Source organism: Geosmithia morbida, assembly GCF_012550715.1.
Source record: "Geosmithia morbida isolate 1262 chromosome Unknown scaffold_1, whole genome shotgun sequence".
Classification (NCBI taxonomy): Eukaryota; Fungi; Ascomycota; class Sordariomycetes; order Hypocreales; family Bionectriaceae; genus Geosmithia; species Geosmithia morbida.
The window spans coordinates 1,682,914-1,696,262 of record NW_023336188.1 but is presented as its reverse complement, the minus strand read 5'-3'; the positions used below and the strand labels follow the sequence as shown (position 1 = coordinate 1,696,262).

At 54.0% G+C, this 13,349-nt stretch overlaps 4 protein-coding genes across 4 annotated transcripts in view; 2 read left to right on the top strand and 2 right to left on the bottom strand.

The window, feature by feature from the left end:
• The window catches only part of GMORB2_1267 (T-complex protein 1 subunit zeta), a gene marked incomplete at both ends in the record, with an annotated part of 2,409 nt that extends 558 nt beyond the window's left edge, over positions 1-1,851 (bottom strand). The window contains 5 exons of the mRNA XM_035463249.1: positions 24-1,023; positions 1,131-1,367; positions 1,471-1,492; positions 1,575-1,669; positions 1,810-1,851. Of these exons, the coding sequence (XP_035324673.1) occupies positions 24-1,023; positions 1,131-1,367; positions 1,471-1,492; positions 1,575-1,669; positions 1,810-1,851 (1,396 nt within the window). The remainder of the gene's footprint in view (positions 1-23; positions 1,024-1,130; positions 1,368-1,470; positions 1,493-1,574; positions 1,670-1,809) is intronic.
• Positions 1,852-3,592: 1,741 nt separating this feature from the next.
• On the bottom strand, positions 3,593-6,050 carry GMORB2_1266 (uncharacterized protein; the record flags this gene model as incomplete). Its single annotated transcript, XM_035463248.1, has 3 exons — positions 3,593-5,409; positions 5,541-5,853; positions 6,006-6,050. 3 exons carry the CDS (start codon positions 6,048-6,050, stop codon positions 3,593-3,595), a joined length of 2,175 nt encoding a protein of 724 aa, XP_035324672.1.
• A 2,321-nt stretch (positions 6,051-8,371) lies between these two features.
• GMORB2_1265 (Signal-transduction protein containing cAMP-binding, CBS, and nucleotidyltransferase domains) lies at positions 8,372-10,605 on the top strand (the record flags this gene model as incomplete). Its single annotated transcript, XM_035463247.1, has 3 exons — positions 8,372-8,593; positions 8,672-9,545; positions 9,614-10,605. The coding sequence occupies 3 exons, from the start codon at positions 8,372-8,374 to the stop codon at positions 10,603-10,605; spliced, it is 2,088 nt and encodes a 695-aa protein (XP_035324671.1).
• A 522-nt stretch (positions 10,606-11,127) lies between these two features.
• GMORB2_1264 (small subunit ribosomal protein S2) lies at positions 11,128-12,731 on the top strand (the record flags this gene model as incomplete). Its single annotated transcript, XM_035463246.1, has 3 exons — positions 11,128-11,158; positions 11,242-12,184; positions 12,296-12,731. The coding sequence occupies 3 exons, from the start codon at positions 11,128-11,130 to the stop codon at positions 12,729-12,731; spliced, it is 1,410 nt and encodes a 469-aa protein (XP_035324670.1).
• Positions 12,732-13,349: the final 618 nt, after the last annotated feature.

Sequence of the window (13,349 nt, the reverse complement as noted above, 5' to 3'; positions counted from 1 at the left end):
GGGGAGGTCAGGAAGAAACTCACAAGCATCTTGAACATCGTAGCCAGCATTAGCAGCCAGCGTCTTGGGGATAATCAGGAGAGCGTCGGCAAAGGCCTCGACACCCCACTTAGCCTTGCCCTTGACCTTCTTGGCGAAGGCGTCGCTCTTGAGGTGAGCGGCGCAGGCGACCTGGAAGGCACCGGCTCCAGGGACGACGCTCTTGTCGACAATCATGTTGTGGACGCTCCTGAGGCCGTCACGGACGGCGTCGGTGACCTGGGAGATTGTGTGCTGGTTGGGGCCCTTGATCATGATGGTGACCGACTTGGGGTCCTTGACCTCCTCGATAAAGGTGTACTTCTCCTCGCCCAGGGTCTGCTCGTAGACGAGGCCGGCCCAGCCGAGCACGTCCTCGGACAGGTCCTCGACGCTGTTCTGGGCGACACCGCCGCAGATGAGCTGGAGGCGCTCCATGTTCCTCCGCTTGGCGCGGCGGAGGGCAAGGATGCCGTTCTTGGCCAGGACGTCGAGCGAGAGGGGGTCGATACCCTTCTGGTTGATGATGACAAAGTTCTTCTTGCCGTCGTTGCCGCACAGGTGCTGCTTGAGCTCGACAATCTTCTTGAGCTTGGCATCGATGAAGCGGCGCTCACTCTCGACCAGCTTCTCGCGCTGGTCGGCGCTCGAGTAGAAGAAGCTCGAGTTGACCTCGGTCTTCTCGTACTCGAGGCCGACGTTCATCGTCAGGATGTAGCAGTTCTCCAGTCGCTTGGGCATGTCCGGGTGGCGCGCGCCGTGGTCCAGGGCCAGGCCGCGGATCAGCTGCGTGTCCGAGGCTGTGCGGTGCTGCATCTTCATGATCTCCACCATGTGCAGGTCGGGCTTCGCGGGAGGCTGGTAGATGGACAGTACAGCGTCGACGATGTCGGGTGTCAGCTTAGCGGCCAGCGACGAGTTGAGCTTGGTCGCCAGGGACGTGCGGGCCACGTTGAGGAGTAGCTCTCGGTCGACTTCTTTGGTGAGTTTGAAATCTTCGAGGAACTGTATTTTTGGTCAGTCTTTCCCGCGAAAATCTCCGTCCTAGTCCCCATGTATGCGTATAGGCCGAGAGAAGCGAAAGGAAAGGAAGGGGAGAGACAGGTCCATACCTTGATAGCTTCAACCTTGGCAATCTCGAAGCCGTCGGTAACGATGCGAGGGTGCAGGCCCTCGGAGATGTATCGGTCGGCCTGCTTGAGCAACTCTCCGACGAGAAGGACGACGGAAGTGGTACCGTCGCCGCAGATGTCATCCTGGGCGGTGGCAGCTCGTGCAATCATGACGGCGGTAGGGTTCTGGATCTGCATCTCTCGGAGGAGGACGTTGCCATCCTTGGTAAGTTTGATCTGCAGCATCAGTCAGTATGTATATATATATATATATATATATCGTATATCGTCTGCGGGGTTGGACATCCGATCGATATCGAGAGGAAAAGGAGTTTCGGACCTGACCGGCGCCATCAACGAGCCTGTAAAGACGAGTGGTCAGCATCATCTTCCAACCACACAAAGCCCTTGCGCCCCAGAGGGCCCAATATGTAGGAATCTTACATCTTTATGGTCCCCATAGGACCAAGGTTAGACTTGAGGACATCCTGTAGGCCCTCACCAGCACTGATGTTGATCTTGAGGGCTTCGCCCCTCCTCTGTCATCATCATAATGAAAAGACGTTAGCCAAACCCGGTTCGAAAATATAAGACAGCCCCGCCATAACTTGCACCCGCGACCGCTACCTCATCACATTGCGACCGTAGGCGAGAGATGAGGAAAAGGAAAGGAACGTACCCGGGACTCAGCCTTGGGGTTGAGAAGCTGAGCGGCAGACATCTTTTGGCAGCTTGGCTATTGAGTCTTATATATACGGTGTTGTAAGACCAAAGACAGATTCAGCGTTGCCACAGCTGTTGTTTGTTGTTTGGAGGGGGAACAGGAAGATACAGGAGGTTGGACCTTGGGCTTGCCGCGGGCACAAGGTAATAGTGGGCTTAGGCCTTTTTTTTGCCCTCCTTGGGGGTCTCTAGGGCGGTGTGGGCCACTAGTCACTAGTACTAGCAGTACTAAGCAATACTTACTGTATCAGTACGAGTGGTAATAGTAATAATCCGTACATGACTACTGCGCCTATTAGCAGCGGTAAGGGAAAGGGGGAGAAGGTAGGAGAAGGTCGACGACATTGGCTCGTGATTTAACACGTTGGATTTGGGATGATACCGGCGTTTACTGGCCATCATATGCCATTGGGCTCGTCGAGGGACTATAAAAAGAGATTGAAGAACGTCATGAAAATCCGGCGTCTTCTTCTCCCTTGTCTGTTCCATCTGCTTACTAATAAGTAATGCTATGTACTGCTATTGCTATATACAGCATGCTACTACTGCTGCTATATACTACTACTACTGCTACTGCTGCTGCTACTGCTACTGTCTGCGTGTCGTAAAATCATCACGCCTTCTTTCAATTCAGCTTACCCGGTAGCCATCTTGAATCATGAATCTTAACATGTCAACATGATAATTTGATGCTGATGGTGGTAACATGGACGGACATCAATCTAGTGATATAATACTCTAACAAACACATCTTGGCATTGCCATATGCTATTCTTACTACTCTCACCATCGGCAGCATGGCTCAGTACGTAGTGATACCACTTGTCATCTTACCTTTAACGTTGACTTCACCACTTCTTCTCCCACAACCACATCATCATCGATTACAACATCACCACGACAACTTCAGATTAATACACACTGCATGATAGCATTCCCAATCTAAGTCCCATTATCTACCTGGAGCAAGCCATGACACGAAAGACATTCGAAACCAGGCCCAATTTTCCCCGTCCCTCGGTCAACCATGCTCCTCTTAAACGACACGCAGATAACTAGACAGTAGGCAGACAGACATTAACAAGACTGACTGAGCAAAGCAACAGCAGTTCCTCCAGTCATCCATCATCCATCATCGGGTTGAAGAGAAAAATAATTTGAAGTCATTCAAAAAAAAAAAACAAAAAACCAGAAAAGCACGCGAAAAACCCCTTCCCCATATCTTTCCTTTGAGGACATTGAACAAATCCTCCCATCAGAGACCCCCTTTTAAACAAAACAGATAGAAACAGAAATGAACCAAAAAAAAAAAAATTGAACAAAAGAAACAAGAGAAAAGACGAATGAAATCAACGTAAACATAAACAATCCCAATTCGTTTCACCAATGTCCCGTATTTTCCTTTCTTTAGTGTACAAAATATTCTCTTGACAAAATATAACATTCATCGAAACCATTCTCGAAAATAGCCAACAGACATATATGGGACGACTTCCACACCATTAATAGTCGTATCAAGCTAAGAAGGGGGAAATTTTGAAGAGCGTAAGAGCAGCAGAAACATTCATGTCGTGATCCCCAGCCAAAAAAACACCGTCATTACCTCTTATTCCACCCTTTTCGTATCGTACACTGCTTCTGCCCCTCTCAACTCATGTTACTGATAAAAGGCACAAGTGAGGGGGGCAAGATAGCTTTCGGTTGGGTCAGTATCGGAACAAGACAGGGGAAGAAAAGTTTTAGACGGTGTAGTCGAAAAAGGGGTCCCGTTCGTCAGTGCCAAACATGTCACCACCATCATGAATCAGGTCGTCAAACTTGAATTCGCGGCCTATGACGGCGTGATCGGAGTCCGAAAACGTCATCGAAGACCTCAGGCTCTGGTGCCCGCTGTAGTCGAGCGGCAAGAGGTCGTCCAGGCTCGAAGTCGCGCCGATGCTGTCATCGCTCGCCTCCAGGCCAGGTAGTGAGTCCGGAATCAAACCAGGACCGCCGGCCGTCGTCGTAGCAGAAGGGTTCATGACCAGCATGGCCAGCTGCCCGTCTGTCAGTTCATGCTTAGGAGGAGTGCGAATCTGGCTCTCGGGAGACGACACTTGAGGCGTGCTGCCCTCCATGATCTCGTGCGGGCTGACGAATGATTGGTGGGACGACGAGGGTGACAGGCCGCCGTCGCTACCAAAGGGTCCGCCTTCGCTGCCAAAGGGTCCACCGTCGCTGCCAAAGGGTCCGCCGTCGCTGCCAAAGGGTCCGCTGGAAGACGAGGGCATGGGTGCAGACGAGGACGGGTTGTTGTCGTGGGGGTAGTGGCTCTGCTGCGGAGGAAGTTGGGGCAGCTGCTGGTTCTGGTGCTGGCTGTGCATCATGCCAGTCGACAAATGGAGAAGGTCGTCAAACATGTCGCTGGAGTCGACGGGCGTCGTCGCGGCCGAACTGTCTGACTGAGAGAACGACTGGGACGATGAAACAGAGCTGGTCGAGGCATTCTTTCTCCGGGTCCTCGACGCCTTGTCCATGCGGTCGTCCATGTCGGGACGCGGCTTGCGGGGGCGGCCACGCTTGACGTTCCTCTTGACAATGCCCTCAAAGGCACCGACGCACATGCCGCGCTGCTTGTGGCGCGTCAGGGCATCGTGCCGGGCGAACCTGTTGCCGCACTCGCATGGGTAAGGCTTGATGCCCGTGTGGATCTTGGCGTGACGCTTGAGGTCGTGTTGCCTTACAAAGCGCTTGATGCACGAGGGGCACTGGTAGGGGCGATCGTTGAGGTGAGTCTGCACATGCGACTTGATGTTTTCCTTGCGGCCAAACTTCTTGCCGCAGTCGTCAAAGGTGCACGTCCACTTGGCGTCGGCTGGGTCCGGGCCGATGATGTAGCGGGAAATCTCCTCGTGCGAGATGCCCGTCTCTAGCTTGGCTTCCTCAAAGTTGATGTTGGAGATGGAGGCGGCACTTTGCATGCTGGCCATGGACTCGGTGCGGCGGTGGGCGTGGGGGGACCTGTGACAGCTCGACGACGTGGGCGTCTGGGGCTGAGACTCATCCCCCGACTGGGCGACGGACGTGGCCCTGGTCGAGTATGGTGCCGCCTGGCTTGGATGAGGCGTAGCCATCGTCGGTGCAGCTGTCCTGAAAGACATGGGCCTGCTCTCAAATGGTGCAGATGACTGTTGGTTCTGGTGAGGAGTAATGAGGGCATTGTGCTGCTGCTGGTTCTCGGGCTGGCGGGGAGGGTAGGTGAAGTCATCGATTTTGCTCCTGGCGTCGTCAAACGACTCAAATGTCTCGTCGTGAGCGACGGATTCCAGGTTTGAATCGGAGGGGAAAGTCTCGGGCATGGGGCAAGTTCCCGATTTGGGGGTGCTGGGGCAGGTGACGTTGTTGCCGTTGCTTTGGGGCTCGGCAGAGGGGGCGCGGCTGGGGAAGATGGCCAGACTATGAGGCCTGGCCTTTTGCCTCCTCAAAGGCTTGATTGTCTCCTCCATAGAGCCGTCGTATCCCTCTGAGAAACGGTCAGGCTGGGACTCTCGCTTCACAGAACGGTCACTGGGGGTGTCTGTGGGGGTTGGGGGAAGATAGGCTGCCCATGTCAGTATACCTATGTATGTATTAAGAAAAGGGAGGGGGGGCGGGGGGGCAAAGTAAACATACAGTAGGTTTGGAAAGGGGGCGTGCTAGCTCGGAAACCAGGCTCGCCAGTCATGTTCTCAAACTTGCTGACCTGATTGGCGATGCCGTTGCTGATTCTCCGCGAGGATTTGCGGGAGTGACCACTGTTCCTCTCGGCGGCATCAGGAGCCGACGGGGTTTGAGCCTCGTGGAAGTTGAAGAAGGTCGGCGTGGTGAGCGGGCTCTGCTGGTCAAAGATATCAAAGCCGTTGGTCGGCATGATGCCATGTCCGTAGGGCACACGGGCATTGTGGGCCATGGCGGCGATATTGTCATTCCAAGAGCTGAACATGGCGCTTGCGTCGAGGAACGACTGGCTCATGTCCTGGCTCTGGCTTTGGGGGAGTTGTTGGTGGTGAGGGACCCTGGCGCCGTGAGACGGAGAAGTTTCTGTGTTGAAAGAAGAAAGGCTGTCGCTGCTGATGCTGTTTGTGAGGTGCTGTTGGTGGTTAGTAGACGTTTCGGCCTGTTGGGTGGCCCTACCCGGGCGTGCTTGCTGGCTGTGCTGCTGCGCTTCCCGCAGTACATGATGCTGCGGAATGGCGGCTAATCCTGCGTCTTGTTGGTTAGTATTCGAGTTCACTGCGTATTTCTGTCTTGTTGCAGAAAGAGTCGTCGGAACTTGTCGAGAGTCGAGGCTGATGCCGCGGCGGTGACCGACATTTCGCCTTTGTTGGATGCCGGGGTAAGGCGAAACGCGGTTCGACTGAGCCGCCGTCGGCGTCGAGCTTTGGCGGCGATGTTGCCTCCTCGCCTGGGGGAGTCCTGACTCTGATATGGGCAGCATGATGAAGGGAAGTTCCGGAGAGAGATTTTGTCGTCGGTTCCTCTCGGTCGTTTTGGGGAATCCTGGATGGTCCGGAATCTGTCATTGTTAATCTGTTGTCCATACTGAGGGGGACTGAGACTGAAAGAGGTGTAGGAACGGAGATTAGAAAACCTACCTGGCGCAGCGCAAGCACAAGTTGGCCCGGGGCCTAAACTTGAATCGTCGTTGTCCTCAGTATACTGGGACGTTGACGGTGACGTCTATATTCACACCAAGTGTATGTGTGGTGGTTGTGTGTAACGGGAACTCTTGAAGCCTGCTCTCAAGCAGTGAGGATCTGCTGTTTCTTTTTTTTGGTGTTTCGAGATTCAGAAAGGGCAGAATGTAAGGTTGAAGCCTTTGAAGATAATGTAGTTTTCTTGTTTAAGTGGATTCAAATGCAGAAAGAGAAAAGTCATGGGGATGATAGCAGGGGATGGGTGTAAGTTGAACTGGAGATGGCTTGTTTACTTTGCCCACTCTTGGTTGCCACGGCAACGCGAACATGCGACAATGAACGATCCGCGCGCTGACGTCTCTCTCATCGTCTTGGCTCACCCTGGCGACGCGGCTGGAATGTTGGAGAGACCAGGATTAATTAGTTGACTGACCCAGGCCGCAGTCCATGTGCCTATACTCCTTGGCGGCTTTTTGCTCTCGAATCTCTGGCCATTGTTGTACACCAATTATGGTAGTCAGGACCATGGTGCCATCTTCAGCTCCATTCGTTACAAGAGCCCGCCGCTCGGAGTACGGTGTGTTTTCTCCTCCTCTCTTTTTTTTGTCCTTTTTTCTCGGCATTGTTTGCCGCCTGCGTCTGGTTTCTTTACTGAAGAATGAATCCGTGGCAGCTCACTGATATATTACGGCATTGGTGCTGGTGGTTTTTGCACACAAGACTTATAGAAACATGGCGATGGAGGCAACATCACCTCATGATCCGTCCCTGCTCGTAGTATTGCTACGTGGCGAAATACTGCAGTTACTTCGAGCAAGAGTGATACTTCGCACGGCTGCTATTGTCCGATATTAATTAGTTTGGTAGAGACTGCATACTGCGATGTCTTACCATAGTAGTGTTCACTGTTCCGTCGGTGTGTCGTATCGTAGGTGATGATCTCCCATCCCATGGTCAAGAGAGCAGTAGCCATGATGCTCGAGGGAGAGCAATATCGACTCAATGGAGCAAACAACAGCAATAGCAACAATAGCACTAAGGCAGATGCTTTATTGATGACTGTGGGTTATATGTGGATGACAGCGTTTTGATGAAAGATGATGAAGGCATTATTATATCATGTGACAAATAAGAGATGAAGAGGAACCAGTGTCTTTCTCTGCAAAATCCAATATCAATTGTTAACGCTACAAAGTTGCAAGGCAGGAGCTACGGCAGTACTTGCCTACTACGAGTAAATGGTGGCAAAACAAAGCGCCAAGAGGGAAGAGCGACGACCTAGACGCCGTTGCTGGATTCTCCGGAGTAGAACAGTGATAATAATATTATAAGTATTATTACGCATAGAGGCAAGAGTGGTGTTGACATAATAGCTAGTGCAGTTTATTCTGAGATGTAGATGCATGAGGTGTCTTCCTCTTTTTGTCTGCTCTCTCCCCCTCTGGGTCATTTCAAGCTCCGATAACCAATGATAACCCATAAATGGTCATAAATTATGGACACATGGTCACTGGGATTAGCTCCTTCCCAAATGCCCCCTGCCCCCATGAAATACCTCGGGGCTATTGACGCGACTTCTGCCGACGCTGAATTAACGGGCAAAGGCACAAAGAGAATCCAGAAAGTCTTAGCTGGCGTCGTAGTCTTCCACAGCCTCCCTTCCCCTCTGTCGTCTTCAACCATCAAAGTTGCTGCCAGCATCCAAGACATTGCTTCAACGACCCGATCTTGAGTCATTGGCTACGTCTAATACTGGCCGTGCTTTTTTGGTCGTACATCATCATCATCGTTGACTTCGCGGCCCGTCGCCCTTTTTTCCTTGTCGCTGTCCCTTAGACACATATCCTACCCCCCTGTTGAGCCATGTCTTCCGGAGGCACCATCTCGGGCAACACCCTTCGGGGTACACCCAACCGCGACCGCCGTGGTGCTATTCCCTTTCAGCAGCAGCAGCAGCAGCAGCAGCAGCAGCAGCACACGAGCAGTCCTGGTGGTTCCGGCATCCCTCGTCCCATCGAGGAGAAGCCCGTCGATGGAGGGTCCACCGTCAGCGCCAGCCGTCAGAAGCAGTCGAAGCGCGATGAGGTTGGCCTTTCTTGTCACTTGTGGACATGCGTTATTATTGAGCCTGGTTTGATAGATGGCTAACTTGACGAATCCCAGGCCATCCGCCGCAAAATGGAGAACGACCTCTCCAAAAAGAAGCACATTTCCGGCCGCACCCGTCACAGCCGCAAGGCCCCCCCGGGCACCGTCCTCTCCCTGAAGCCCAGCCCGGCCCTCCAGATCAAGCCTTCGACCACAGTCTCAGAAGCCGCCCAGCTGATGGCTGCCAAGCGGGAGGACTGTGTGCTTGTTACTGACGATAACGACCGCATTGCTGGGATCTTCACGGCTAAGGATCTTGCCTTCCGCGTCGTTGGTGCCGGCTCCAAGGCTGCCAATGTCATTATTGCCGACATCATGACCAAGAACCCTCTCTGCGCCCGCACCGATACCAGCGCCACCGATGCCCTCGACCTCATGGTTCGCAAGGGTTTTCGCCACCTGCCTGTCATGGACGAAAACCAGGACATCTCCGGCGTCCTCGATATCACGAGGTGCTTCTACGAGGCCATGGAGAAGCTCGAGCGTGCTTACTCGTCTTCCAGGAAGCTGTATGATGCTCTGGAGGGCGTTCAGTCTGAGCTCGGTGCCAGCCAGCCTCAACAGATTATCCAGTACGTTGAGGCTCTGCGTACCAAGATGTCCGGTCCTACTCTGGAGACGGTCCTCAACGGCATCCCACCGCCCACTGTAAGTGTGCGCACGTCAGTCAAGGAGGCTGCTGCTCTCATGAAGGAGCACCACACCACAGCCATCCTCGTCCAGGACCAGGGTGCCATTACTGGCATCTTTACCAGCAAGGACGTCGTCCTCCGTGTCATTGCTCCTGGCCTGGACCCGGCCACTTGCAGCGTTGTTCGCGTCATGACCCCCCACCCTGATTTTGCTCCTATGGACATGAGCATCCAGGCGGCTCTTCGCAAGATGCACGGTAGGTGCCCATCGTTGTGCCGAAATGTGGTGTTATAACATACTGACACCTTTTTCTTCAAAATACAGATGGCCACTACCTTAACCTTCCCGTCATGAATGACGAAGGCGAAATTGTCGGCATGGTTGACGTCCTCAAGCTCACGTACGCTACGCTGGAGCAGGTCAACACAATGTCTACCGGCGATGGTGAAGGGCCTGCCTGGAATAAGTTTTGGCTCTCGATGGACCACGAGACCGAGTCGATGATGTCCGGCGAGGGCAGCCACAGCCACCACCACACTACTCTGGGATCTCGCATGATGTCGCCGGATATGACGCGCGAACGCCTGGGAGACAGCCTTGCCCCCGGCGACTCAGCCTCTCACGTCGGCGTATCCCCCCCACACTCCATGGTGCATTCAGTGACTGGTCAGCCTCCTGCCGAGGTGCCCTTCCCGTTCAAGTTTAAGGCGCCGTCCGGACGCGTGCACCGTCTGCAGGTGATTGCCTCGCAGGGCATTGAGGTCTTTGTGGCCTCGGTCATTGCTAAGCTGGGTCACGAGATTGACGGCATCGGCGGCGCGCCTGTGGTTGAGGATGGCAAGATTAGTGACACTGGATTTGCCCTTAGCTACGCTGACGACGAGGGTGATACTGTTTCCATCACAACGGATAATGACCTGCTTGAGGCCATCCTCCTGGCCCGCCAGGGTCGCCGTGACAAGGTGGACCTCTACGTTCACGACCCGGAGACGCCTCCTGCCGTTGGCGCCCCCCCGACTGCGTCTGTCGAGACGCCCGCCATCCCCACGCCCGCTGCGTCTTCGGCCGCGGGTATCCGTGAGCGCCGCAGAGCCCACAGCGACGAATCGGATGTTGACGAGTCATCGGATGATGACGGGTCGTCTATCGGACGGTCTAGGAGGTCTCACCACGGTCACAGGCACCACCGCCACCACCACCAGCAAGAACAAGTCATTCCCGGTGTGCCCAACGACCTCTTACTTCCCGGAGCTATTGTCACCCTGGCTGTGGTCATTATTGGCGTCTTTACTGTTGCTAGGGCCACGAGTCGCTGAGAGATGGGCGGATAAGTTAAGCAGGGGAGCTAGCTGCAAAAGCCAGAGTGTGTCAGGCGATGGGACGTTGCTACATATACATAGAAGAACCAGTATCCTTTGATTAATACGAAGCGGCTCATTGTATTAATTGAATTGCTGTTTGCTGATATCTCTACTTGAATACTCAGAATGGCATGGTTGTTAGAATTCCTAATCAAGACTTCAAGTATCGTATGATCTTTGCATGATAATTTTGCTGTTTTAAATAGAATTGTGATGTATTATGGCAATGGTATTTCGTTGAAGTTGAATTTACTCGTACAACGAATGAAGTTATCTATTTACGAGTACATTATGAGCCAGGCCAGGGGGTAAATAATTGAGTGGTAATACTCTGTTAAGAGGCTGGAGTGGTGTAGCGGAAAAACTATGGATCCACCCGGATGTTGCTCAGGGCCCCAAAATTTCGTTTTGGCCAAGGTGAGTCGGACCTTTCGACACTCTCATATTGGTCAAACAGGAACAGCAGCAGCCGTCGCGATGATAGCAAGGAGCGCCATCGTGCGGAACGGTGAGTTTACATGACCTCTCAGCATTGACTCTACCGGTAGTCTACTGCTTCCAGTCACTGACGTAGTCTGTCTACACCTCTAGGACGCCGCACTCTGTCCAGACCAGTGTCCCTGGTACAACAGTACTCGACTCCGACTCGACGCAATGAACCGGTCTCGACATCGACACTGACACCCCCCCCAGTGGATGGCGCGCACCAGTTCCAGCCTCAGCAGCAGCAGGGACCCCGAAGCTCCCGCCGAAAACAGTTCAAGTATGCCCAGGAGTCAATTCTTAGCCTTGGTATCGACTCTGGCAACGCGCACCAGGGGCGATCGTGGACGCGCGCGCACAATGTCGGCGGCGTGGAGATGACGCCCCGAGAGCAATGGAAGGAGTTTCAGCGTGTTCAGCGGACGACCAAGAAGCTCGGATCGGAGCTGACGCGGCGGTACTCACCCACGGAGCTTCTGGCTAACCCGCCCGCGGCCGAGGAGGTGTCGCTGGAGCTTCTGATGGCGTCGCAGACGCACATGGGTCACAACAAGGCGCAGTGGAACCCGGCCAACTCGCGGTACATCTACGGAGTGAGGGAGGACACGCACGTCATCGCCCTCGAGACGACTCTGGCCCACCTGAGGCGGGCGGCGCGCGTGGTCGAGGACGTGGCCTACCGCGGCGGCATCATCTTGTTCGTTGGCACGCGGAACGGCCAGATGGAGGTGGTCACCAGCGCGGCCGAGCGGGCCGGGGCGTACCACGTCTTCACCAAGTGGGCTCCTGGGTCTATCACCAACAGGGACGTCATGCTGCAGGGGCACGCGACAAAGGTAGTTGACGAGAACGATAAGACCGTCGACGGCTTCGACCTGTACAATGTCACCTCGCAGCCCCTCATGCCCGATCTGGTCGTCTGTCTCAACCCTCTCGAGAACTATACCCTGCTGTACGAGTGTGGGCTCAAGACGATTCCTACCATTGGCATCATCGACACGGATGCCGATCCTACCTGGGTTACTTATACTATCCCAGCCAACGACGACAGGTGCGTTTCAACTTTTTTTTGTCTCTGCCTTCTTCGCTCTCTTGGGGAAAAGAGAGGGGTGACAAGGGAAGTAGAATGCTGACAAGAAGAACCGTGCGGGGGGGGAAACAGTCTCCGCTCCGTCGCCATTATCGGTGGCGTCTTGGGCCGTGCCGGCCAGCGTGGCCAGGAGCGCCGTAAACGAGACTCCTCTATGGGCGCCGTCCCCTGGGAGACGTCACAGGAACTAGCCAGCTACATGGCTTCAGAAAACAGCGCGGCCCTTCGCAAGCGCAAGGACGTCATGGGCAAGATGCAGCAGTACCAGGCCCTCAACATGGAGGAGACCCAGCTTCTCTACTCGCAGAAGGCGGCTGACGCTGTTCCTACCTCGACTCCAGTGAGCGAGGATGCTCTTCTCGATATCATGGGACAGGCTGCTGGTGAGGCTGAGGCCGAGGCCAAGGCTGATACTTCTACTTCTACCACTGCCGCCGCATCGATTGAAGCTCAGCTCGATGCCGTCAAATCTCAGACTGCCGACGTGGAAAAGACTATGAGGGGATAAGAAAAAGTCCAGGAAAAAGAGGAGGAACCAATTGTATAACATTATTGCGTTTGTATAATAGATGAGGAGCATGGATCGAATGCTGTATTTGCTCTATTTGCTCAAGCATATTACCTGTACCAAATATGCGCGTCATCTTCACATCGAGCCCCAGATACCCTGTACCTACTTGCATGTACCTGCTGTATCCCGGAACAACATTATCGCAGAGAATACCGCGGCATATTACATAATCCCTTTCATCCGTCATGATGTTCAACAGCGCCGTGCCTCAAACTTCGGCTCCTGCGCATTTCCCCTCACTAAGCAGGAACCTTCACGCCCGAATATTCCAGCATAGCAATTTCCACACCGTACGCCGTAAACGAAATTAGTCTGCCCGATCTGTCGAGAAGCCGCAGGCACTTGGGGGAAACCAGCTCTCTGGTCGTGTTACTTTATTCGAGGACCAAGTTACGTCTCCGTCTGACCGAGCGGAACCCATTCTTGGGGTGTGGGGGAGGGCGGGCCGGAACGGAAGGCTGCCCACCACACATCGGCGATCGGCGTTTGTCTCATCAAGACGCTTTGTGTAAGTGGTTCAAGCCCGTTTCGGGGTTCTACTGTCAGTACTAGTAT